The sequence below is a fragment of the Caloenas nicobarica genome, chromosome 12 (assembly GCF_036013445.1).
Source record: "Caloenas nicobarica isolate bCalNic1 chromosome 12, bCalNic1.hap1, whole genome shotgun sequence".
Taxonomy (NCBI): Eukaryota; Metazoa; Chordata; class Aves; order Columbiformes; family Columbidae; genus Caloenas; species Caloenas nicobarica.
Genome location: NC_088256.1, coordinates 1,844,264 through 1,869,983, shown reverse-complemented (window position 1 = coordinate 1,869,983; position 25,720 = coordinate 1,844,264). Strand labels below are relative to the sequence as shown.

General features: G+C 58.5%; 2 protein-coding genes across 2 annotated transcripts; one reads left to right on the top strand and one right to left on the bottom strand.

Moving 5' to 3' along the window:
- Positions 1-2,639: 2,639 nt before the first annotated feature.
- On the bottom strand, positions 2,640-4,283 carry LOC135993674 (uncharacterized). The gene is made up of 3 exons (XM_065643681.1): positions 3,285-4,283; positions 3,061-3,130; positions 2,640-2,850 (listed from the first exon to the last, which is right to left on the bottom strand). Exons 1-3 carry the CDS (start codon positions 4,281-4,283, stop codon positions 2,735-2,737), a joined length of 1,185 nt encoding a protein of 394 aa, XP_065499753.1. The 3' UTR covers positions 2,640-2,734.
- A 12,784-nt stretch (positions 4,284-17,067) lies between these two features.
- Positions 17,068-23,523, top strand: LOC135993498 (tumor necrosis factor ligand superfamily member 10-like). The gene is made up of 5 exons (XM_065643414.1): positions 17,068-17,326; positions 20,643-20,789; positions 21,104-21,140; positions 21,614-21,721; positions 21,992-23,523. Exons 1-5 carry the CDS (start codon positions 17,099-17,101, stop codon positions 22,432-22,434), a joined length of 963 nt encoding a protein of 320 aa, XP_065499486.1. The 5' UTR covers positions 17,068-17,098; the 3' UTR covers positions 22,435-23,523.
- The last annotated feature ends 2,197 nt before the right edge of the window (positions 23,524-25,720 follow it).

Below are 25,720 nucleotides of genomic sequence, written 5' to 3'. Positions count from 1 at the left end.
CCGTGGATATGTAATGCTTTACAGCTTTTCACCAAGCTCACAGCTACGGGAAATTTACACAGGTCTTAGGTGGAATTATTTAGCCGTGTGTCCAGCGCTTTCAATAAACACACCTTCTTTACAATCTCAAGGTTGTGAACGTCATTTCCACGCCTCAGTTCAATGCTTTTTAGAGAGCTAGAAGAAAATATGCACCAAAAATGAGGAAAAAAAAGTCTGAAAGCTGAAGAAAAAACAGCACTTCTTTAGAATCAGATTGGAAGCCACTCTGACCCGCACTGCTAATGACTAAAGCACAACCAACCTAGAAGTTTCTTGCAAGTGTCGTACCAACACACCCAGAGCATCTCCATTTCTTTTTCCTCATTTTAAACTGGCAGATATTGATTTTTCCACAAGAAAATCCCCAATGTAAGCAAGACTCACTGCTCAGCACACCGGTCCTGCACTGACCTTCCCAGCAACAGGCTTCAACACCTGTTGAAGGTGTTCCATAATACGATTCCTGCCACAACTTGATCCCTGAGGTAGAAAATGACACCACTGCCGTTCTCTTCTCTTTGCTTTGGGACTCGAGGCACTGGGGGAAAACTTGGAGAAACGTCAGCTTCTGGTGCTTCTGCTTCTGTTTCAGTCTCTTGATCGAAGAGATCTTGTCCCTAAAGCAAAGAGAAGAGACGTCAAACATCCAGTGCAGAAAAGCAGCAGCAGCTCTTTGCCTGTGATGTTGAGAGCGGAATCAAGAGCAGGGCCCTGTAAGAGACGGAGGCGTTTTCCTCTGAGTTGCGTCCGGCAAAAGTAACTTTCAAGAAGACGAGAACGAAACGATCCTAACATGAAGCACAGCGCTGACCATTCCTGACTTCCATCGGCAAAAGCAAAAGGCAGAACACTCTGCTTCTTTAAGGCAGCATACACAAAATAATGATGCTTAGAACCACACCAACTCTTCTGTGCAAAACCTGATCGTTTTATTGCTATGGAGGAAATTCAGCCTCCCTGGGAAAAGAAGTCTCAATTTTTGTGAATGACTTACCCGAGGCCTTCTTGGAGGAACGTTAGGTTTTCATCACATTTTACTATCAAAACCAGCCTTTAAGGCTTGGTGTAGAAAAGAAGCAAACCGATTGATGTCTCCTGGAGCTCTTCAGTGCCATCGGACCAACTCTCTGGCCACTACACAGCGAGACACAAAAGCCTTTGTGCACGGAGACAGCTGTGTTACAAGTGTTCCCAATCCAGCTGAGGAAACAGATGCTTCCCACAAAACGATTTGGGTATCTCGAGATGTACATCACTACCGTTCCGGCCAACACCCCAACTGACTTCTTGTGGCACAGCCCCGCAGCAGCAGAACGTGTCGCCGGTCGCCTCACGCGTGGCGAGCGCAGCTTGGAGAGCTGTGGTAAGTTACTGGCTTTGTTCCGTGTCAATTTTACTCCTTTTGCTTTTCATGAACTGAGGCTGTTTCATGCCCATTTCGTCCTGAAGTTCGACTTCCCCTCAAAGTGCTGGCATCACCTTATCCCGGAGAAGGACCGCACTAGGAGCAGGAGGAATACACCAGTCCAAGCCGGGTAAAGAAGGGCTCTGCTCTGGGCACCTGGCGGTGCCGTGCTCCATCCTGAGCCCTCGGCCGATGGCGATTCGACTCCGCCCTTCCCCAGCTGAAATTCCCCGCAGGGCAACTCGGCAGCTGGATGCAGAGAAGAGAGATGCTGCTGCTGCCCGGTGCTGCCCTAGTGACTGCAATTAGCTCTGGCTCTATGCAGTGTGCCGGGGTGCTGGGGAAGAGGAGGATGCTGCGAAGGCTGCTGCCCAGGCCATGCAGCAGCCACAGACAGCCGTGGCTGGTCTGCAATGGGCCACACAGGCTCTTGGCTAACTGGGTTTATACCTGAGCCTCCCTCTATTTTTAGGCCCCAGAAATCCAGGGCGGAGGAACTCGCGTCTGAGATGAAGCTCTGTGTGGGTCGATTTCTTCTGAAGAGCAGCACTGTTTGTGGCCCTTGTCCCCGGTGTCTCAGGCCTGAACCTGCTCTCGTGACGCTGGAAGCCTTGTGCATCAGGGCCTTGCGCAGAGATGGATCACGGCTCAGATTTCCAGCAAGGGAGCGAGAAGCCGGCTCTTCCTGACTTGGGAGAACCTCGGCGGGAGCGAGGGACCCCATCCCGGCACCGTGTGTGTGCGCAGGGTCTCGCCTCTATCAGCTCATGTAGATGCTCCGAAACACCCCAGCAACGGGGAGGTTCCTTGTGAAACGAAGGTGATGCCGTATGGTGCAGGGATTAGGTCAACCAGGCCAAGCTGGCAATAGATCTACAATGTTCAAAGTCCTTGACTTGAACTGGAGACAGGCGGGTGGGAAGGGAGCTTGAAGGGGGATGCAGCCAGACTGCCGGCTTGTGGCAGCACCAGCCCTGGGCTTCCCGCAACCAATGCCGGGACACCCCGAGGAAAGAGGTTGCCTGCACCCATCTTTGTCCCGAGGTGGACCAGGAACTGATGAGCACGGGGGGAAAAGTGTCATTTTTATTGGCTTTATTACTTTATAAAAAGCATCCAAGGCCGAGCAGAGGCTGGCAGCACCATGTCCTCAGGGCAGGTGAACGCCGCGGTCGCCGTCCACGCGCCCATCCCTCACGTGCCACCCTGAGCCGCTTCCTCTGGACGCTGCGCAGGCTCAGGAGCAGCCGCGTGCCCAGGGACCCGCGTGGCGCTGGCAGCCGGGCTCTACTCCTCTTGCTGTCCCGCGATGCAGCTACAGCGGAAAGCCCTGCGCAGAGCCCGGAGCGCCCTCCTGAAGCGGGAAGGCCGTCGAGCCGGGGCGTGCGGGAGGTTGGTGGTGCCTGTGGGGGTAGGAGAGCTGTAGGCGAGGGGCAGGGCGGGCGACCGACAGCCCCTGCCTGCCCCCGCCACCGGGGGCTTCCCTCAGGGAGGGGTGGCTGGGGAGTGGCCCCCTGTGCACGCAGTGCCACAGGCCTGGCCCGGGTGCCGCTGGCTGGGACAGCCGGGACAGCCCAGCCCTCACTGGGATGGTGCTCAACTTGGGGACGTACCTTGCTCATCCTCGGGCGCGTCCCTGCAGCTGGAGCAGGACTGTGTTTCATCTCCGTGCTGGGAGGCCACCTGCATGGAGACAGCAAGAGCACAGGGGATGGAGGGGATGTGGGTGCCATGGCACGGGGAGCACCAGGCATCTCCCTGCCGCACACAGCCCAGGCACCGCGCCGGCCTCCGGCGACTCGGGATGCCCGCTGCCGGCCGTGCACCACCAGCTCACCTGCTGCTGAGGATCCGCAGCCACGGGAGAAGCCGCTGCACGTCCTTCATCGTCCGCGGCTGGGGCAAGGTCGAGTGTGCCAGCGTCTGCCGGAGGCTCTTGAGGCATCCAAGAAGCCACCTCCTCCTCGTTTGCTGCCGAGCAGACGATGGCTGTGCTGGGCTCTCCTTGGTGGTCTCCACACATTGGAGAAACCCTGTTTTCTCCTTCGGTGTCTTCAGCTGGGACGAGAAGGGCTGTGCTGGCCTCTCCCTCAGGCTCTCCAGCCAAGGGAGACTCGCTGGTGTCAAGTCCTGCGACTGTTGGTGCTGCCATTGCCACATCCAAGCATTGGGCCAGCTCCGGCTGTTCCACCGCTTGCTGGCCAGGTCCCGGGGTCACAGCCAGAGCCCTGCGCGTGGCCTCACTGACGAGGTACTCCACAGTGTCCCACACAGCCACATCGTCCTCTGTGGGGCTGTGCTGGGCAGGTGCCGGGCTCTGTGCCTCCGCTGCCGCCTCAGTGTCCGTGCAGCTGGGCGAGCCAGAGCCCTCCTGGGGATCTGCAGGGGCATCCTGGAGGTGCTCCTGGACCGAGGGGTTGACCCAGATGCTCTGGATGGTGTAGTCTTCACCCTGGCACCCCTCTTTGCTCTTCTCCTCTTCCAATTCCGCACGTTGGGCCAGGTCCTGCTGTTCCCCAGGCTGCTCGCCAGGTCCCTGGATCACAGCCACAGCCCTGCGCACGGCCTCACTGACGATGCGCTGGGCTGCGTCCCACAGAGCCGCGTCGTCGGCTGTGGGGCCCTGTGGGGCAGGTGCCGGGCACTCTGCCTCTGGTGCTGCCGCTGTGTTGGTGCTGCGGGGCCAGACAGAGCCCTCCTGGGGACCTTCATGGTGGTCCTGGAAGCGCTCCTGGACCGAGGGGGTGACCCAGGTGGAGTGCACGGTCTGCTGGCCCAGGCTGTGGCTGACCTGTGGGCAGGAGGAGGAGGAGGACACATGGGATGGAGGCGGCATGTCCGGCCCCGCGGCAGCTGCCTGCGGCCCCGTCCCACCACCGGCCTCTCCCTCCTGCCCCGTCCCTCACCTGTGGCCTATTGAGCAAGGCCGGCAGCCGGAAGGGCTGGGAGTGGGCGTTCGCCTCCTTGTCCATGGGCATCTTGAGCCTCGTCTGTCGCAGAGCTGACACGGGCACCCAGGGGAGATGCTGCCTCCTAAGAAGCTGCTGCCTCCTGAGAAGCTGCTGCTTTCTGAGAAGCTGCTGCCTCTTGAGAAGCTGCTGCTTCTGAACAGCTGCTGCTTTCTGAGAAGCTGCTGCCTCCTGAGAAGCTGCTACTTTCTAAGAAGTTGCTGCCTCTTGAGAAGCTGCTGCCTCTTGAGAAGCTGCTGCTTTATGACAAGCGGCTGCCTCCTGAGAAGCTGCTGCTTTCTGAGAAGTTGCTGCCTCTTGAGAAGCTGCTGCCTCCTGAGAAGCTGCTGCCTCCTGAGAAGCTGCTCTCCTGGGAGTGAGCACCCCAGGGCTCTTGCTCCTTATATACCCCCACGGTCACTGCGCGCACCCCCATGTCACAATGGCCTCTGGCGATGACGAGGCGCCCACATCACAGAGCCCGGGCGGTCGCCACCGAGACACCCACCTGCGGGCCCGGCTGGGACCGGCTGTGCCCGGCGTGGGGCAGCCCCTGCTTGAAGGAGGAGGGAGCAGAGATTGGCAAGGGAAGCTGTCCCCAGCACACAGGACCCCGTCCCCCAGCGCTTTACTCAGAGATGCTGCTGGCTGCTCCACTACACCTGCAAGAATCCGCATTCAGAGCTTGCTTGTAGGACAAACCAAGGGCCACTCTACAGCCCCACCACACTGATTCTTTGTTTTCAACATGATCGTCATTACTTTTCTGAAGTAGATATGAGCCTACTTTGAAGAAAAATGGCTGAAGCCACATTCACAAAACCACACAGTCCATTTTCAGCAATAGAATCTACCATTTCCCCCTTTTATGACAACCAGTGTTCTCTCAAGGTGAGCTTTTATAGTACCTCTGAACTGTTCAATGACTCACTTGCTAAAGGAGGTGGCCTCATCAAACTCCCAGTTTTAGCATGCCAGCTCTCCAATGCATTGCCTCTGCTTGTGTTTCCCTCTCTGATCGAAACCTGTCTCTAAAGCAAAGAGAAGAGCCATCAAACATCCAGTGCAGAAAAAAAGCCGCAGCTCTTTGCCTGTGATGGTGAGAGTGGGCTAAAAAGCAGGGCCCTATAAGACACTGAGACATCTGCCAGCTCTCTCAGTACTCATGGGTACACCCCATCAGGGTCTGTGGATCTGTGGGTCTCCATTTTGCTTAAATGGTCTCTAACCTGATCCTCCTCAACCAAGGGAAAACCTTCCTTTCTCTGGACTCTCTCTCTTAGCTCCAGGGTCCGGGATTCCTGAGAGCTGGTCTTAGCAGTGAGCAGTAAAGACAGAAGCAAAGAAGGCATTCAGTAACTCAGCCTTCTCTATACCCTCCATCCTTCTTCCATATGAGTTTTGACAGAATCTCCTTATCCATGCAAGCCTCCTGCTTTTACTTGAATTTTCACTCATAGGGATGCATCAATCTGGAGCTAGGAGGCATGATGCTTAAAAATTAACCAGCTTTCTCAGCCCACTCTACTCATGGGATTCTTCCAAGTAGGACCTTGAAGTGGCAAAAATTAGCCCTCCCAAAGTCCATGGCTGCAATCCTACTTATTGCCCTGCTTCCTCTACGCAGGATCCTGAACACCATCTCATGGTCACTGCAGCCAAGCCTGCCCCCAGCCTTCACATTTCCAACCAGTCCTTCCTGGTTTGTTAGGATATGGTCCAGCACCACACGTCTTCCCGTTGACTCTTCCACCACCTGTGCTGGTTTGACTGAAAGCGAGTTACTTCTCTTCATCCAGTTAGAAACACTTTTGTAGCTGGCAAAGTCGTTGGTTGGATTTAGTTTGAGAACAAGAAGATAACATCCAGTGACAGAGTTAATGTTTTTTAGTTTCTGTTTTCTGGGAGCCAAGGTCTTTCTGAGCTCTCTCCCACAGTTGTGAGAAAGCTGGGATGGGGGTCATGGGTGGGACAGACCTTGCCTGACATCCAGACTGATCAATGAGAATATTCCTTGCCATTAGCGTCATACTTGATATTCAAGGAGAGTCGGGACTTTCCAGCTAGAGGGATGGACAGACGGAGATGGAGACTCATTCCAGTTTCTGGTCTGTTTCAGTGGAGTTCTGTTTGGACATTCTTTTAGTTCAGCCTTTTGCCATCCCGCCATTTCGCAGTGGCCTCTGGGCCTTTCTGTCTTTTTCTCTCTTTTCCTGGGATCAGCTGTTTGGGACCAGGGTGCTCCCTCTCTTCCCAAGACCAGCTGCTTTTTGTGGATGGAGTTCATGAGGAATTGCACTGAGTATCTTTTATTTCGTATTCTATTGTCTCTTTTATAGATATTAGTAGTAGCAGTCTGCACATTGGGAGAAAGGAGGAAAGGAGAGGAGAGGAGAGGAGAGGAGAGGAGAGGAGAGGAGAGGAGAGGAGAGGAGAGGAGAGGAGAGGAGAGGAGAGGAGAGGAGAGGAGAGGAGAGGAGAGGAGAGGAGAGGAGAGGAGAGGAGAGGAGAGGAGAGGAGAGGAGAGGAGAGGAGAGGAGAGGAGAGGAGAGGAGAGGAGAGGAGAGGAGAGGAGAGGAGAGGAGAGGAGAGGAGAGGAGAGGAGAGGAGAGGAGAGGAGAGGAGAGGAGAGGAGAGGAGAGGAGAGGAGAGGAGAGGAGAGGGTGGCCAGACCAGGGACCAGACACAGCATGGCCAGAGGAAGATCTCCAGGAAGACATCAAGATGCAAGAAAAGAAACGTGGGCATGTGTGTACAGGCAGGGAGGCCCCATAACTGTCCCACTAGAGGGAGCAAGAAGACCAGTTGTCAGAGGAGACAAGCAGAAGAGTTGGGATGAAGGAGCCCAACCCAGAGGAGGAACTGCAGGCAGAAAGTGGTCCTTAATCCCTCACCGGAGCCTGGGAACACTCCTGGCCAGGGTATGCGAGTCTCAGGACCTAGCAGTCCCACTCCCCTCCCACCTCCTCCTTTCCCTCTGCAGTTCCTGCTGTGAGAGCAAGAGCAGAGGCAGCTGCTGTGAAGTAGAACTAGGAAAGCAGGGCTGCAGGGCCTGGGGACAGGAGACACAGCTGGCCCAGAGAGGTGGCTGATGCACCCGGACGCCAGCTGGTCCGGGCAGTGTATGGCTGAGTTCTGGCTGTCACTTTTCTTCCTTTGTTTTTTAACCTGTTTTGTTTGTTTTGGTTTGGGGGTTTGGTTGATTGGTTGATTTTTGACACTTTGCTTTGCCAGGAGGTTGCAAAACCCAGGCAATAAGTCAAAAGAACCCAGAGATCCCTTTTATCCCCCACAGCCCAGGAGCATCCAGGCATCATGTCCCAGCTGGACAGTTCAGGGATGGCAGGAGCAGTCCTAGGATGGTGACATCTTCCTTTGGGGTGCAGTGATGGATCGTGGGCCTGAGGAGACGCTGAGCCGAACCAGCCCAGATCTTGCTGGTTTGCAGAAGGCCACATACCGAGCTCTCCATCACAGCTTCTAGGAATGGGAGCTTCTAGTCAGTGTGGGCCAGCTTGTGCCCATCCAAGACAACCTGTCCTGTCCCATTCAGGGTGACCAACAAGCCCTCCAGCCTCAACCCTATACCTAGCAATGTGTGGAGCTGGAGCAGCTGGCCTAGCTCTGGAGACAGCCTGATGCAGCCAGGGAAGGTTTCCATCCCCTGTGATAACAGGGAGAAGCAAACCCTGGTTCCAGCCCCAGGCAAGGAATGACCTGATGTGTGACAGGGGCTGTGGGCTGCTCCCAGCCAAGCACTGGGGGGTATGGGAGGAAGAGGCTGGGTCCTCATGGCTGATGCCCTCTCTTTGCAGCCCCATAGCGAGCACACAGTGGAGCAGCCCAAAGGCTGCATGAACTCCACTGCAAGCTGAGAGCAAGCGGAGGGGCCAAAATCTGCTGCCCCTCAGCACCGCCCAGCCAAAGCCAGGCGTACATCAACGCAGAATGAGCGAGGTTCACCCAGAAAGAGTGTTTCTGCGAAGACCGAACCAGGCAGTGAGCACACACTTCCCCTGTGCGATGCCTTGACAAAGGGAAGGGGCCTCTCACAGCTCTGTGGGTAGTGAATGTATCTCAGCATCCTCACAAGGAGCTGGATAGTTTTGGGGAAGGCGAGGGAGAAAGACACGAAAAAGGCCTGAGCCAGCAGGAAACCTGTGGTGGGAAGCTCTGAGTCAGCTCCAACCATGGCTTTTCTGAAACTCGTCCCTCCTACAGCCTTCGCATGTCTTGCACAGTTCTCCAAATTCCTGGGAACAATGCAAAGGGTCTCTGCACCTCACAGAGCAGGAGCATGCTGTGTCTGTCCACTTGAGTGTGTCTATCTGCCTGTGTAGGAGGGCAGGGTCTTGGGACCTCTTGGAGGTCAGGGTGAAGGTCTCTGCACAGGTCTGGCCAAGGGACCGGCCCAAACTGGGCAGGTCGAGGCTGACCCAGGTGAGTTTAGGGGAAAGGACAAGACTGAACAGCAAAGTTGCAGCTGAAATGGATTGCTGGGACAGTGGTTTGTACACTACCACATGCCACTAGAACATGGCAGCAAAGGATGATGTATATGGCACAGTGCCGTGAGGAAATTGAGGCAAGGAATTGAGCCAAAGCATGTGCGTGGGTCATGTGGGAGAAAGGGCAGAAGTGGTGAGACAAATAAGGACTGGTCATACATCCTAAAACAACTCTTCCACAAGCCTTACTGAGAGCATCAGCATGGCCTGACCAAAACCACCAGGCCCAGCTGGACCCCTAGAGCTGTGGGGTGTTCCCTCCTGCATCACCTCCAGGACCACCCCTGAGCCAGGCTAGCATCATCCTGCTCGTCCCCTTACCGGGATCCCTTTCCAGAGGGACATTTTGATGTGGCTGAGAAAGAAGAGCTGCTCTGGGTGTCTCTCAAAGACACGGATCGCTCCCATCATGCAAACTTCTAGGGTTTCTGGGGTGGATTTTCTGCTGGTTCAATGATGGTCTCAAGCAGATTGGAACTGCCAATCCCAGGGAGAAACTGGGCACCCATTTACTGCAGCATCGGTTATTGTGGCACCAGCACTTAGGCGCTGTCAGACAGCATTTCTGGGGTGCTGAGTCATGCTGTCTGGGTGCTGAGTCACGTCTGCTTGGGTCACCCTGTCCTAGTCACCCTGGCACATCCTTGTCACCAAGCCAGGCTGCCAGGGGAGACCCCCAGCAGGACTGACTAGCAGCATGTGCTCCCACACCCCTCATCTCAAGGTCCCCGTGGGGAGGGCAAAGGGGCACCGCAAGCCCTGGGCTGAAATATTTGAGTTCTTCCCGTTCTGAGCGGAGGCTTTACTTTCTCCAAAAGTGGCCGCCACGTTGGTCTCTCACCCAGTCCAGCATCTCTGCAACGCCCTCCATGACCCCCATCAACATCCAGCACCGCAGGTCACCGCATCCTGCCCATGGGCTGTGTCTCCCCAGCCTGCCTGTTGTGAGACAAGAGCCACATGGCCAGAGGGCAAACTCAAACGTGCCCTGCCCCTCTCCCCTCTCAGATCCTTCTCCCAGCCCAGCTACTTGCTGGGTCTTTGGAGGACCAAGTGTACCTCCCAGCAGACCACCCCGCAGCAGATGAGTCCCTTCACATTTCGCCACAAGTTAAATGTGCTGTAAAATCACTTGTATTCTGGGTGGAGGAGGACATAAAACACCTGGCTTTAATAACTCCTCTTTGCTCCAGGCAGCATCAGGGCTGCTACAGCCATCTCCAGGGACTTTCTGCTCATGACGGTGACTTTTTGCTCGGAAATGTGTGGCAAGGGTTAACACTGACTCTTGAAAAGCTTAAACTGGCTGCAGGAACTGGGACCAGTGTCCCAACACTGGGCATTTTGCTGTTGTTATCCATCCCTTTGCAGTCTGGGCCTCCCAACACTCCTCTCGTTCCCAAACTGGTCCCAGTGCCACACTTTGGTTGCCTCAGGCCGGGAGAAGCACTGGCGACCTGGCATGGCCCCAGGTGGAAAATCAACCCTGTGAGACCTGTGCCAAGGTCAGTACTCAGCCATGCTGCACCAAGCCACTTGAGCACTGTGTCTCCCAGGAGTGTCCTCTCTGTGGTGATCTTGTAGAGGTGCCCCAGCCAACAAAAAAGTTGCCCACCCTGCTCCACCCCATATCTCCATCCTGCTCCCTACAGATCCATCTCTAGTTCAGTTTTTCAAAGCTCTTCTTCTCTCCGGGACCCAGCATTGGCATCTCCCCCAGAGGTGCTGGGTGATAAGGACCATGTGTTACCACTGCAGCTGGGTACCCCAAAGCACTATGCAGGTGGGTAAGGAGAGGTGCCAGCACACATCCACTGTAAAGCTCGACCCACTTCACAGCCAAACATACCCCACAGCCCCGTGTCAGTGGCCAGATCCACAGTGTGCAGGCACCAGCTCCCTGATCCCCACCCAGGGGTCAGAGCATCACCCAAGGAATGTGGTGTCACCCTGAGACAGCTTCCGCTGGCCCTGACATCTCCTGCCTTTCTACATAATAAGGGCTCTGGAGCTCTCCTGCTATTTGTGACTTTTCTCATAGCATCTCTTATCTGCTTCCGAACCAGCCTTTGCTCCCTCTGACCAAAGACACTCAGGCCATTTTGCTGCAGCAGAGCATTTGTGGAATTCTCCAGGATGAACAAAGGCATTGTCCAAGCTGGATGTCTTGCCAGTGATCTCAGGCACCTGGGAAACCATGCAGGAAGCAAAGCCCCCTGACAGCCTATGCTAGACAGGGGGGAAACTGAGGCACCGAGGGGCGGGGACCCAAGGCACATCAATGGCACTCTCCTGCTTTCCAGGTCCCTGCGACAGCTACAAGGTGCATTGTTGTGCTGCCCCGTGGATGGAGGGAACCACCCTGGCTTTGCTGGGCCATGGAAGAAGAGGCCAAAGGTTGGTCCCTGGCACCCCAGGAGAAGGTGATCCCTGTGGCGAGGGCAGAACGGAGCCCGGCGTGGAGGTCTCAGTGGCTTCTCCACGTGGTTGGGGCAGACCTGGTCAGGAAGGTGAGCTGATCCAGTGCCTCAGCTGCAAGCACTGAGCTGCCCATTGAGCCTTGGAAGGACGGTGTGATGGGGAACGAGGTTTTTCCCAAAAAAACCTCTTAGCACAGGAACTGATCAGTGCAAATCAAAAGACAAATGTTTGAGAGAGCATACCAGGGAGGTTAGGAAAGGTCTTCCCGAGCTGCATGCAATGATTTCACATCCCGGGGGCCTGCTGTTTCCTGACTGAAGATCATGTAGCCAACACATGTTAGAAATCATCAGCTGCTTGAGCAAACGGCAGCGCCTTGCCTTAAAGGAGCAGCCTCGGGAAGCTGCGACCCAGCCCTGGTGCTCTGCTCCAGAAGATGCGAAACAGGGAGGAATTCTGTGTCGCTAACGCAGCTCGAGAGGACTCCAGCTTAGGCTGACCCAACAGATCCTATCATGCCTGCTAAACATGGGAAAATGACATGACCAAACTGCACATTCAGCCATCCTGCCTGAAGCAAAGCTGAAGCGAATCCAAGGGACAGACTGGAAAATCCCAGACACACAACTCATGTCTCCACACAGGTCGTTTCCCCCCGCACAGTGCCTTGCTGACAACACTGGCGACACCCCAGCAAAACACCTTCTCCTGCTCTCCTGCACTTGCTCTGCACCACCGAGCACTGAGGAAACAAATTTCCAGGCTTGGCTGACCTGGCTCTCCTAGTGCACAGACCAGGAAACATTAGAAGTGAAAAACAACTCCTCAGCCAGTATCAGGAGGCATTTTTTTATCTGGCTCCCACCCAATTTTCTTTGCACGATTCCAGTACTGGTCCTGCCCCTGCTCGCAGGTTTGGCTGCTCTGCAAACCTCCTATGTCCAAAGCGTGGAGAGCAGCCCCAAGCTACCAAGTTCTTGTAGCTCCAGGCTTCCCTCTGCTCATCAGCAGAGCCCACACATGCCCTCGTCGCAGCCAATGGAGCAGAGCACAGCCCAGCATCGCAGCACACCGTTGAGCAGTACCCAGGTTGCTTCTGCACATGCATCCACACCCCAAACTGCAAATGCTCTTCAAGTGCACTTCCCCCAAAACCAGGAGCCTGACCATCTCTGCCCCTTATCCACTCTGGCTGCTCTGACAGGCAAACGCTGCCCCTTGCATCAGGGGGGTCCCTGCAAGCCCCCAGTGCACGCAGCCCTCCAACACCAGAAGCAGCCAGAATTGCTGCCTGAGACCACGGCAAGGTTTTACAAGTAGTTTGTGCCACAGATGTGCCTTTTCTAGCTCTTCCCCCTTCACCTGGCTTTGAAGGTCCTGAGCCTTGTTAATGAGAAGAACAACCAGGAGGGTTCCTTTTTCATTGCTTTTTTTTTTTTTAGAAATAAATAGTCATCTCTCTCCTAGCTCCATGCCCTTCCCCAACTCACACAAAAGCATTTCACCTGGGGCAACAGCTACTTGTCAGGGCAGGGATGGTGCCCACACCAGAGCTGAGCTGCACAGCTCCTGCCTCTGACGGGCTCTGGGCACCAGGTCATGCACCGAGCTGGCAGAGAACAGGAAAAACCGCTCGTGGGCTTGGCAGATGCTTTTGGCGGGAAGATCCCCTTGTGTTGGGAGCATCCTGATGGACAGACACAGCACGGAGGTGGAAGGGGCAGCATTTTCCCCATGCAGGTCCCCACTATACAAGTCACCAGGAGTTCAGCAACCCTTCCCACAGAAACAGCGAAGGACAGCAAGGGGTGGTAGAGATGAGAGTGGGCACTAAGATCAATGAGCAGCCCAAGCGGAAAGGCTTTGGCTGGGAGAGTTGGTAATAAATCAGCCCCCAGCATGCCCCTCCACATCTCTTGTCTGCATTGGGTCCCACCTCCTTTGCCCTGCTCCTGCAGCTTTGTTCTGGTCAGGTCAGGTCAACAGGACATGGGAAGCAGGGGGAACCGCAGCCCCCAAACAGCATCAGTGCTGCCTTTCTGCTAAAAGAGTAAGAGGAAAAATATTTTGCTACCTAGCAGATGCCAAGGAAACTGCCAGCATCTTTCAGATGCATTCCTCAAATCCTCTCCCTTCGCACACCACAGCCCACTGGAGACACTCGTGCAGTGAGCAAGTGATTAGATCAGTGATCTAAAGACACTTGTACGGAGCTTGCATTATTCAAGGCTGGGCAAAGTCTTTTATAAAAGCAATAAAAGCAGATAAGGTGACCGGTTACCCACTTTCGCATGTTTGGGAGGTCATGATAGCTGGTCACACGGCTCCTCTGCGTGCTGGGCAGAGCAGCAGCCTGGAGGAGCCCGACACGTCTGGCTGGTGCTGCAGGGACTGCTGCATATTTGTGCATGCCTAAGGATAAAATTGGGCTTGGGGATACCAAAGTGCTGAGACTCAGTGTCCCCACACTCACCTCATGGCAAAGAAAGCAAGGGTGGAGGGAGGCTCGTGGAAGAGACCCACTCAAAACTGCTCCTGTGCTCCGTGTAACGCCAAGGCTGCAGTGAGGGGTCCAGAGAGTGAGGATCAGGAGGAAGGACACGCGCACAGACCTCAACCTGAGGAGCAAGGAGAGAGACAATGCTGACCCTGCAGGCAGCTGTCACCCCCGAAACAAGTGTCTGCTGTAGGAGAAGCGAGGGGCAGGGAGTGCAGGGCAAGCAGCTGGGCTGCGGGCCCCCCACACCACTGCTGCAGCTCTGTCGGCTCTGGCTGGACAACTTTTCCTGTACAAAAGCCACCTTCGAGCCCCAGTTCCCCTATCTGGGTGCTCAGCAGCCCTGTGCCAGGGTGCAGCGCCTCTGTGATGGGTGTGAGCTGCTGCAAAGACAACACCCACTGCCAGGAATGGCCACCAGCACAGGCTGGGGACACCCCAGGCCACCAAGAGTTGCTGATGCCACAACCTGCGTGAGCCTTTGCCATGCTCTGCCTCACCAGCTCAGACAACAGGGCCACCCACTCACCTCCCCGCACCCCAAGTGGTGGCTGCATTTGGGGATGGGCAGGGGGACCTGCTCTCAGCCCCAAACATCTTCTGACAAGGGTCATCTCCTCCATCTCCTGGGGAGGGAAACCCGAACAGCCTCACGCTGCCTCATCGTCCTCCCCACGACCCACAGGAGGGTGGGTGCTTCCTTGGTCTCCAAAGGGGGCAAATAATCTGGCAGCACTACATGGACAACAACACCGTCTGCAAGGGGGAACAAGAACATGTAAGCAGAAAAGTAGGACTGGAAAGATGCTTGAGAGGTTTTTCAAGCTCCTGCCTTGGCAGCTAAGGAAAAGGACAATTCCTGTCCCCCACCCGAGCCCAAGGCAATTAGGGACCCTAGAGGGAGTTGCTGCTTCCCTCCCTGCCAGCTCCACAAATCAAGACAAGAAACTGGACCTGCTCCTTCCTTTTTAATTAGGTGGTACCTCTGAAGAGCTGCCTCCTCCTGCATCCCCTGTGTCTGCTGGGAGTCCCATGGGAAACTGGTCTGCAGGAAGCAAGGGGGAGGCAAGAGGATTCAGTGGAAGAGACATGGCCATTCCTGGCAGGCAGGATTTGAAGTAGGAAAAGTTCTTTTTTTAAAGGAAAAAAAATACCCTTCATTGTGTGATAGTGCTGGAGAAGCAAGCTGCTAGTGAGCCACCTCTTCCTCCTTCCACCTCTCCCCACTTCCCAGGTAGGGGAGCAGCCCTTAGATGACACACGATCTGCAAGACCCAGCCCAGAAAGTCCAGGCTTATGGGTCAAATCCTGAACCAATATTATTACTGAAATATCACAGACAGTTTTAAACCCCTCAAGGATCAAAGCTCAGGCTGGCAGGGCTTGGGTTCACAGCTCTCACCGGAGGAGAGCAGCACTACCTGGGGAACCCTGTGACATGCAGGGATGTCAGCCCTGGTTGACTCAGAGCAGCTCCGGCTTCATGACCGTGTCTCTGTGGCATGTCCCTGTGAATAACTGCAGCCGCGGCACTGGCCAGTGTCCCAGCCTAGGGGCAGCTGCAGGGTCTGAAGTCCTGGGGACAGGGTGGGCCATAAGGCTGCTACCTCCACCTTGAGTCTCACCTGAGTCCAAAATCTCCCGCTCGCAGTCAGGTCCTTATTTCGCCATAAATCCTAAACTGTCTTCGGCACACGGCTCAGGGTTACCAGAGCTGTCTGAGGGTTTGGGCTGAGGCCAGCCCACTTTTCCCACACCCATCCTTAGCGAAAAGGGAGCGGTTCTGGGAAGACCAAAGTGTTTTATCCAGATCTTACTTTCATTTCACAGGTAGAAGCACTAAAAGCCACAGACTCACCTGACCACAGAGTGGCTATTGCAGTTGTCGGGTAACAGCCATTTTTCCAGACTTTCTGTTTGCTTTCCAAACAACTCAACTTTTCTATTTCGAAGCGACTGAGAACTCTACCCACCCGCAGGACAGAGCGTTGGGGCTCAGTGGCCAAACACCAGTGTGCACAGAGGAGAACCTGCCCTGCTCCCCGCGCTGCAGCTCCCAGCCCAGGGTGGGCTCTTGCTGTGGGCACATTCCAGCCCCCCGGGCAAGGCCTCTGGGAGATGCTCAAGAGCAAGTGACCCCCTTTCTGCAAACCTTCACCTGTCTGAGCTTCTTGGGGTGGCCAGCTGAGCCCTGGCCAGACCGGCTGGTCCAGTGCACCATAGGGTCATGGCCCATCACCTAAACCCCTGTCACATCGTGTCCCCCACAGCCCCGAGATGTTCTGTTCTCAGCCCAGGCAGCACCGGGGGTTTCTCGCTGCCTGGAGCTGGGTGTCCTCAGCTCCGTGGGGCCACCCCACTAGCACTCACGCTGCCCTGTGGGTCACACGGGAGCTCCCTGAAGACACGCAACTCCTGTCCCCACGGTCCCACCGCCTGTCTCCCGCTGCTGATGGGGCATCCACAGCCCCAGCCTGTCCCCAGCACCATGCTACATCCTCAAGCCCGTGTCCCACCTCAGTCCCCGTGTCCACCCTCAGTTCCCATGTCACCCCTCGGTCCCCATGTCCCGCTTCGGTCCCTATGTCCACCCTCGGTCCCTGTGTCACCCCTCCGATCCCATGTCCACCCTCGGTCCCCATGTCCCGCTTCGGTCCCCATGTCCACCCTCGGTCCCCGTGTCCCCCCTCGGTCCCCATGTCCCGCCTCGGTCCCCGTGTCCCTCCTCGGTCCCCGTGTCCACCCTTGGTCCCCATGTCCCACCTCGGTCCCCATGTCCCGCTTCGGTCCCCATGTCCCGCTTCGGTCCCCATGTCCACCCTCGGTCCCCGTGTCCCCCCTCGGTCCCCGCGTCCACCCTCGGTCCCCGTGTCCCGCCTCGGTCCCCATGTCCCGCTTCGGTCCCCGTGTCCACCCTCGGTCCCCGTGTCCCGCCTCGGTCCCCATGTCCCGCTTCGGTCCCCATGTCCACCCTCGGTCCCCGTGTCCCCCCTCGGTCCCCGCGTCCACCCTCGGTCCCCGTGTCCCGCCTCGGTCCCCATGTCCCGCCTCGGTCCCCGTGTCCACCCTCCGTCCCGGTGTTCCCCTCGGTCCCCGCGTCCACCCTCCGTCCCCGTGTCCCCCCTCGGTCCCCGTGTCCCCCCCGCCTCCCCCGCGGCGGGAGGTGGCGGGGCAGCCCCCGCCCCTCGCCCCCGCCCCGCCCTCGGCCCCCCCCACTCCCCGCCCGTCTCTCCCGCCGCTCGGAGCGCGGGGCAGCGCAGCCGGGGCGGGCCGGGCCATGGCCCCGCACCAGCCCAGCGCCGGGCAGTACCTGCGCTCCGACAGCGGCGGCTCGGAGCTCCGAATGCTGCCGGACGGCCCCGACCCCGCTCCCGCCCGCGGCGAGGCGCGGGGCCGGCGGCGGTGCGGGCCGTTGTGGGGCAGCGTGGCCGTCATGGCCATCCTCGCCCTGCAGATCGCTTCCACCACCGGCCTCTTCGTCTACTTCACCATGGCCATCTCCAAGGTGAGCCCGCCGGCGGGGGCTTTGTCCTGCGCCCCCCGCGCACCCTCCCCCTCCCTCCGAGCCGTTCCGGTGCGGGCGGGGCCCCGGGAGGGCCGGGACCGCCGCGGGGGCTGCGCCCCCAGGAGACCCGACGGCTGCGGGGGGGGCTCTGCCCGCTCCCCCCTCCGCCGCTCTGCTCGCGGGGGCGGCAGCGCCGCCCCGCCGGGGATCCAGATGTGGAGGCGGGGGGACACACACACACCGCCCCAGCCCCGCCCGGAGCTGCGAGTCCAGCTGCGGAGGCGAGGGGGTGGGCACTGCCCCCGGCTCCCCTGGGAGCCGCGGATCCAGATGTGGAGGGGGGGGTGGGCACTGCCCCCGGCTCCACCCAGAGCCGCCGATCCAGATGCGGAGAGAAGGAGCCTTTGTCCTGGGCTCAGTCCAGAGCTGAGGGTCTGCACTGGGCGGGGGGGCCCTGCCCTGGGGTCCCATCAGAGTCTGCAGCTTCAGATGAGGATGGGGGGTCTGCCCTGAGCTCCACATCCCATTTGCCCCCCCTCGCCCTTCCCGTCCACCCACCGCTGAATCCTCCTCACCCCCTTTGTGAGTGGCCTTGCTGGGAAACTCCCCCCATACCAGCAGCTCTTGGATGCTTGCTCCAGCTGAATCACACCAAATAACTCTGCTGGGATCCAGCCATTCCCACCTACCCGCAGCATTCCCAAACTCGGACATGACAGACCCCCCAACAGCAGCTGATTCAGGCCCACAGCAATCCCTGAGCAGTGGGAGGGCCAAGGAGGGGAAAATGCCAAACAGGAGAGATCTTTGGTGTGGGGAGAGAGAAGTTCAGGACTGCCAGGCAGCTCCTCTGAAGGTCCCATCAAAACCAGGATCCCACAGCACCAAGCGTTGCACAAAACCACAGTGGGGTGGGGGAGAAATGGAAAAGTCCTGCCCATGGATACAGGAGGAGCAGCCTGTCTGGTGCCCAGTGGAGCATCTTTTGGAGCAGACCGCTGCCCTCGCTTTGGGCTTTGTTTCCATCCCCGGATGCCATGTGGCACCCGCTGGAGGGATTTACATGAAAGGCGCTGGAGAGAGGAGGCGAATGCGAGCAGACAGAGCCACAGGGAAGGGCTGAAGGGAGGAGAAAGCCACTTGACCTCTTTGGACTAATTTCATAGAGCCGTCACTGGATCCCTGCAAGGGATCTGTGCTGGGGATAGGTAGTCGCAGCTCAGCATCTCTGGGGACACTGAATCACTCAGCACAGCCAGCCTGCCCTCACCCCCTCGCACTTCCACTGCCTCCACTTTTACAAAACCTTCCCACTTTTTCCTTAATTTAAACACCCCACCCAGCACAAGGTCCCTAGGAAGGGAGACGGAGAAGGGAGGCAGAGGGGTTACCCCGCGGAGAGCAAGGTGCTGGTGGCACATGCAGCCTATCGCAGCAGCTTTAATCAAGGCAATTAGCGTGATCCGTCGGTGCCAGGACCCAGAGGGACAAGGCACGTCATTGCAGTCCCCATGCTGCTGCTGGGAATGCGCCACCACCTTACTGGGAGCGGTCGGATGAGGGCCGATCCTAGTTATTAGTATACAGGCACGTGCCATAATTAGTGCACCTGAGAGCACAGGGGAGCTGCACGCGCTGGTCACGCCCAAGCACACGCTCGTCTTGTGGAGCTTCCCGTGAACAGCCTCGCACCACTCGGGGATTTACTGCCTCGGTGGGTGCCGAGGTCTTTGCAAGGTCTTTGCACACAGGTCTTTGCAAGACTGCAGCCCAGCCGGCCTGGGGAAAGCAGTACTAGGGCTGCGCTCGTCTTTCTCCAGCCATCCAGCTGTGCGATCCACCACATCAGTCCCTCCGAGCTCGCCACTGCAGCCCTTCTGCCAGCCACTGTGCTTCTGGCAGGTCCAGCCAGCCCGTGCTAGGACAGGCTGCCGACCCAATAGTGGAAAAAACCCCCACACCAGCCCTTTTAATCTGACTTCATACCGTCTTTCTGTTGATGCTAGAGTCTGTACTGATCCCAAACATGAGCACATCCTGATACTAGGCAGTGAGTACCCAAAACAGCGGCTGAGGGAGGTGGGCGGGTAGGAGTCTGGTGCGGGCTCAGAGCAAACAGGGACGTGGGCAGGCACAGGGTGCTGGAGGTAGCCAAGCCCCAGGTGATGATGTGGCCAAGCCCGAGGACTCCTGGGTTCTGTCCTGGAATCTGGGAATGACCCAGGTAATAAAGGTAGGATGTTCCAGGTGCTGGTGTTCATTCTCAGCACCTGGCACACTGATTTCAGAGGAGCCATCCCATCTGTGCCTCAGTTTCCCCACGCCCTAGACAGCAGCACGGTGTGGTGAGACCCTATAGCCAGCCGTGCCTGTCATACACTGCGACGTCACGGCCCAGGTCAGCCCGGGACAGCCTGGGAAGGGGCAGCTCACCACGCAGCAGCCCGTGTCACGTGGAGGGAAGGCTTCCCAGCCCAAACCGCAAGCCAGCACAGGCTAGAAAGCGTCTGAGATCTGCCCGGGCTGACGCAGCGTGGCGAGTGCTCGGGGTCCCGTCTCCACCCAGCACGGCTCGGCAGCTGGAAGGGCAGAGCTGCGTGAGAGCTTGTTTTGCAAGCCTGGTTGAGCTCAGCAGCGGGAAAGCACGAAGAGCGCGGACCCGGCTGCCTGGGCACGTCCAGCCTGCGGCTGCAGCGCTGTACAGAGCCAAGCCTCGCAGGGCAGCCGCTTCCCTGGGAGCTGTGAACATCTTCAAAGCTAAGGCTGGGTTTCACTGCTTGGGAAGCCTCAGGGCAGGAGGGGAAGAGATGAAGGAGATGGAGAATGGGAAATTTGGGTTCCTTTTCTTTACCTGGTGCTCTGCAGCTTGTGGTAGTCCTTGAGTCTCGCCTCGTCCTCACACTCAGCACTGGAACTCAGTGAAAGGCGCTGCCATGTTTCCCAAAGAGCTGGGATGAGCGAGACTCACTTCTGCCAGGAATCATGAGAGGACAAGGTGAGATTTAACCTGTCCAATTCACAAAACCAGATCTTTGGCAGAACTGGGGATCCACCCAGCCTCCTGCCACCTAACTCCGTCCCAGCACTGGAGACACAGTCAGTGTTTGTGTCCCTCTCCCACCACCAGCTCTGGGATCGGGGCAGCTCAGGGTTGTTCTCTACCCCGTGGTGTGGCCGTGAGTGCCCTGATGCTGCTCTGAACGTGGCTGCCCCGTGAACACCCCACCAAGCATCCCTGTGCTCGCTCCAGCTAAGCCTGCACACCAGCCCTGCCTGCCCGGGCTGACGCGGGGATGTCCGCGTGTTTCTGTTCCAGCTCAAAGCCCAGGTGCCGGGCAGCGCGGAGGAGCTGCGGTGTCTGCAGGTTATCAACCAGCAGCAGGAGGGCTCCAGCCTGGAGGAGCTGGTCACCAACCAGCCCTGTCTCAAGCTAGCCAACACCATCAAAGCCTACGTGGCCACGGTGAGCCCAGACCCACTGGCTTTGGGGACCGGGGGAAGATGGGACAGCTGAGGGGAGAGCTCCTGTCTGCCTCCCTGCCTCAGTTTCCCCATCCACCTCACTGGGGTGGGGGTCAAAGGGCAATTGCAACAGTGGTTTAAGAAGGGGGTGGAAGAGGGGGCTGCTCACCAGGCCCCCCGCAGTGAGGAGCTGGCGGAACCCAGAGCCTGAAAGACAAAGTCGTGAAGGCTTGGAAAAGAGAAGAGGAGCTGGGGCGCAGGGAATGCCCATTTCGCCTTTAACCGTGGGGCTGTTTCTCTTCTCTGGTGGTCCAGGTGACGGAGAACGTTGTCCGCAGGAGCGCTGTGAAGGGTGAGTCCCAGCCCAGCACCGGGGGGAGCAGCCGGGGTGCCGCGAAGCATCGACGGCCTCTTTGCCGGTGCCGCGGTCCACGTGCGCCCGGCCCGGCGTGCGGCTGGGGATGCCAACGGGCTGGGGGGCTCAGGTGCTCCCGGGGCAAACTCCGCCAGGCTCGGTGCTGTGAGCTGGGGCAGGGGAGGGGACAGCGAGGACGGTCCCACTGGGCGGGCAAAGGGCATCTGTCCCCAGGGAGTGGGTTGGAGGGACAGCTGTGTGTGTGGAGTCCAGGGAACCAGGGCCATGGGGCACAGATAATGATTGACTAGACATTTCCATTCCCAAATAACCTTCCTCTTCAACTGGTCAGTGGGGCATTTCCCTGTCCCGCTTGCTCTGCTTGCTCAATAAGGACGTGTTCTGCTGACACGGGGCTGGGCATCCCCATGCTCTCTGTCCTCTACAGCTGTGTGTCGCTTTCCTCGCAGAGGCCCGGCGGAGCTACTTCAACACCTCAGAGGGGCAGGTTCCTCCCAAAACAGCGAGCAAGCCCTCGGCACATCTCACCCTCCGCCCACAGGGCCTGGCCCAGGATGGTGAGTTGGGGAGTCCGCTGGGCAACGGTGGATTTCTGGGATGGGAAGAGGGGAAAGATCTCACCCAAAGGGCAGGGGACCGGGATGGGAGGATACGTGTGGTGGCAGATGGGGAGATGTTTCTCCTGTCCAGTCCAAGACCACCTTTTCTACCCCTCCAAGCTGGATGACTGTGGGAGGGAGTTAGAGCCACCCCCTCCGTTTCTCCTGACCCTAACGGGTGCTCCCCAGCGCATCTCGCTCTCCTCAGTGACCCTTTCTTCTCCCCAGGGAACTCCAAACGCTTTGGGAACCTCTCGCAGTCCTGCCGCCACGCCATCGCTCTCTGGGAAGACAGCACCATCCACTCGCACCTGCAGAACATCACCTACCGGGATGGGCGGCTGCGGGTCAACCAGGCGGGCAAGTACTACGTCTACTCCCAGATCTACTTCCGCTACCCCAGCGACGGGGCCAGCGCCCGGGTCTCCGTCCCCCAGCTCGTACAGTGCATCAACTGGAAGACCTCTTACAGCCAGCCCATCCTCCTGCTCAAAGGGGTCGGCACCAAGTGCTGGGCACCCGAGGCGAACTACGGGCTCCACGCTCTCTACCAGGGAGGACTGTTTGAGCTGAAGGCCGGTGATGAGCTCTTTGTCTCCGTCTCCTCCTTGGCCATCGACTACAACGATGCAGCAGCCAGCTACTTCGGGGCCTTTCGGCTCGACCTGTGACAGCTGCCTCTGCCTCCCACCCTCCCGCTGCTCATGCCCATCAGCTCTCCGGTGTGGCCCTGGGGCAGCAGATATTGGAACAGGACAACAGCCAAATGGCCAGAGACTACCTGGTGCACGGTCCTTCCCCACGTGCATCGTCCCTTATGGTGAGGGACGAGCCAGAGGAGGGCACGGGGGGGTGGCTGCCCGCAGGGACCTGCTGCGCTTGGTGCCTCACAGGGCCCCGCCATCCAGCCGGGAGGAAGCCCGCGAGCCAGGAAGGGTCTCCAAGGGCTCACAGGAGACATGCACAAGGGGAGGACATCCCGGCCCTGATGGCACATCACCTCCCTGGCTCCTGTCTGAGTGCAGTGGCGAGCGCACAGCTGGCACCCCCCGGGACGGAGCCCTGGGGGAGAGCCCGCAGGTACGAGGCAGGTCCAGTGTCAGCTTCTGGAAAGGAGTGGAGGAGTTTCAGTTTGGGTTAACTAGAAACCTGGAGCGATGCCAGCAATCAGTTTCAGGTGAGGTCAACAGCAGGACCATGATGCTGTCGTGATCGCCAACACAAGCGACCGCACCCAGGCACGTGGCAGCGAGGCACATTTTGCCTGAGCCGAGCTGCACAGGACCATCCTGCCCAGGAGCTTGTCATCACACCTCCCCTTTGCTTCTGACCAAACATCTCTTTCTTTGGGGCTTTTGGTCCTCCCAGCCCTGTTGGGCCAGCACAGCCCGCTCCTCGTTCACATCTTTAGCCCCGGCAATCGCTAACCTGCAGGATTCCAGCTTGCGGGTGAGCCCCGGCGGCAGCAGCACGGGACCCAGGAGGGACAAGACCAAGCCCTCGGTGTTAAAGGCCATTTCAGGTGCAAAAGGTGGGTTCAAGCAGGGCAGAGTGTGGTCCAGCTGGCTTGGCCCATGGACACTGGGCTGGATGCAGCCCCCTTTTTGTAATTACCTGTATACTCTCTGTATCATATTAAGACTGTTGGTGTGTACGGAGGGGACAGCAGCACAGGCTCCCACGAGGGATGCAAGCACCCCCCATGCCAGCATGACAAGGCGGGGGCTCTCTGTGCTGGTTTAAATAAACCCTGTACTCCAGCACTTGGCCTTGCACGTCTTTGCATCAGAGACCCCAGGCAACGCGCTCTGGGCCCCTGAGCAGCCGCAGTGCGGCACGAACCAGACATTCCAAGGTCTGGGCCGGTGCCCACCCTCAGCTGGCAGGCTGCAGCACCCCTGGGTGCTGGGCAGCCCCACTGGCTGCAGCTCGGCCTCGTCTGCCCCCTCCTTCCCTGTCCCTGCCCCAGCCCAGAGACCGGCTGCAAGGGGACAGAGCAGAGGGGCGGCTGCTCTCTGGCTCCCTGCAGCCTCCTCCTGGGCTTCCACACGTGCCTGAGCAGAGTCCTGCCGTGCCAGCCCGGGGATGCCGGGATGCCGGCAGCGGAGCAGCCCGGGTGCAGTGCCAGAGCTGCCGGGTGCTGAGGTGACCTGGGGGAACAGGTTCATGGGTTCCCGGGGGCTCTGGCCCTGAGAGCTGCAGACAGAGCCCAGCTAAGGCTGCAGGCACTAACCGGGTCCTGCCTCATCTTGTACCTGGAGAACCTTGGGCTCCGCCGCCGCCGCCTCTGCCCCACAGATGCCTGTGGCTTTCCCAGGGAGATGCTCCTGCTCTGCGGTGCCTTTGGCTCCCCTGGGACCAGGGGCTGCTCTAGCACCAGCCCCAGCAGAGCCCTCCCAGGACCGGAGCCCAGCCCTGCTCCTCTTCTTCTCCCGCTCCTGGCAGCTCTTGGTGGCTATGTCTCCCCAAGGGGATCCTGGTGCTGCTTTTCTTCTCTCCACTTTGGGGTTGCCAGCTCAAGGCACAGCCAAATCCTGGGGTGCCAAGATGGGCTTGTTCCCCATCATGCTGTGGCCAGGCAGGGGCTGTTCCTTGCTCCCACTGTCCATCCCGCAGCTTTCCAGGCCTGAGCCCCCTCTCTTTGCATCCTTGGCTGGGGCTGGGAGCCAGCGCCAGGCTGAGCTGAATGGCTCCGACGTCCCCCCACCCACAGGCATTGGACATTGCCACTCACCAGCCTCCTGCTTCGGCAAGGCCGATACTAAAAGCACCACCAGGGGCACAGTGTGGCCTCCCTTCACCCCTTGCACAAGCGCCTGGAGCAGCCCCAAGTGCACGGGCAGCTTTCCCAGCTCATCCAAACCCTCCCAGCTGGAGAGCACCGAGCACGGTCCCGCCGTCTGCAAACGGGGTAACGCGGCTGCTCCCCGCTCCAGGCAGGGCCGCAGGGTCCTGCTCCCCCCGTGTCCCCCCGCCCTGCGGCGGGAGACAAGACGAGCCTTGTGCTCAGCCCTGAGCGGCACTTTGTGCTCTTGCCCGACAAAACGCAACTCGAAAGCGCTCAGCACAGCTGGGGCCGCCGTGGTATTGCTGAGCAAAGAGCCCCGAACACAGCAGGCTCTGCTGCGCACCGGCCCCACAAACCCCTCCCTTCCAAAACCACCTTTGAAATGGTCCCTTTTCTTCCACCTCTGGTTCCTCCTCCTGCTTTCTCCGTCACCTTGGTGACCAACAACAGGATTCAGCCTCCCAGCGCTCTTAAAATCCTTAATGGCCTGAAAACACCCCCTGGGGAGCACCGAGTTCATCCCGGCTCCCGCATCCCTGGCTCTGAGCTGCCTTTGGAAGCGGCTGTGGGAGCTCGGGGTTCCATCAGAGAACCCAAGGCTGCAGGGAACGGAGCAGGTGGTTCGAAGTTTTTATCTGAGACTGAGTTTAAAGCAGCCCCCAGCTCGGTGGCGCAGGTAGGACGATGCCGTTCAGAGCCCAACGAGCAGGAGCCGTCGGCGTCGCAGGTGAAGCAGCCCCTGGCGTGAGCCGGGACAGCCAGGCCCAGCACCAACGGGGCTACGGGTCGCTGGAAGGGAGAGGACTTGTGGGCGGATGTTTTTGGAGAAGAACTCTGCAAGCATCAGGCCAAGTGGCAGCCTCACCGAGTCTGGAAAGAGCCGAGCAATGCTGGGCAACAACAGAAGGGACAGAGCGGGGCGACAAGAGTTGGCGGGGTGGGCTGGAGGCCGGCGCTGGCCTGGGATGGGGGTTTGCAAGGTCCCGGCTCTGCAGCTTTTCCAGGTTTCTGGCTCTGGGCTCTTCCCAGTGGCTGCAGTGGGGAGAGGGGCTTGTGGGCACCCGCAGCCCAGACACTGCTCCAGGCACAGGCGGCTCCAGGAGAGGCACCGGGTCCTGGCTCTGCGTCTCTCCCCACCGTGACATCTCCCCTTCCAGAGCGACCTCACC

Bases quoted from the DNA above. Each gene is read 5' to 3' on its own strand.
- LOC135993498 (XM_065643414.1), top strand. From the start codon at position 17,099: ATGGCCCCGCACCAGCCCAGCGCCGGGCAGTACCTGCGCTCCGACAGC. The intron at 17,327-20,642 runs GTGAGCCCGCCG...TTTCTGTTCCAG, and splicing joins TCACCATGGCCATCTCCAAG to CTCAAAGCCCAGGTGCCGGG. The intron at 21,141-21,613 runs GTGAGTCCCAGC...CTTTCCTCGCAG, and splicing joins CCGCAGGAGCGCTGTGAAGG to AGGCCCGGCGGAGCTACTTC.
- LOC135993674 (XM_065643681.1), bottom strand. From the start codon at position 4,283: ATGCCGCCTCCATCCCATGTGTCCTCCTCCTCCTCCTGCCCACAGGTC. The intron at 3,131-3,284 runs GTGAGCTGGTGG...GTCTCCATGCAG, and splicing joins CTGCGGATCCTCAGCAGCAG to GTGGCCTCCCAGCACGGAGA. The intron at 2,851-3,060 runs GTACGTCCCCAA...CTACCCCCACAG, and splicing joins CGCGCCCGAGGATGAGCAAG to GCACCACCAACCTCCCGCAC.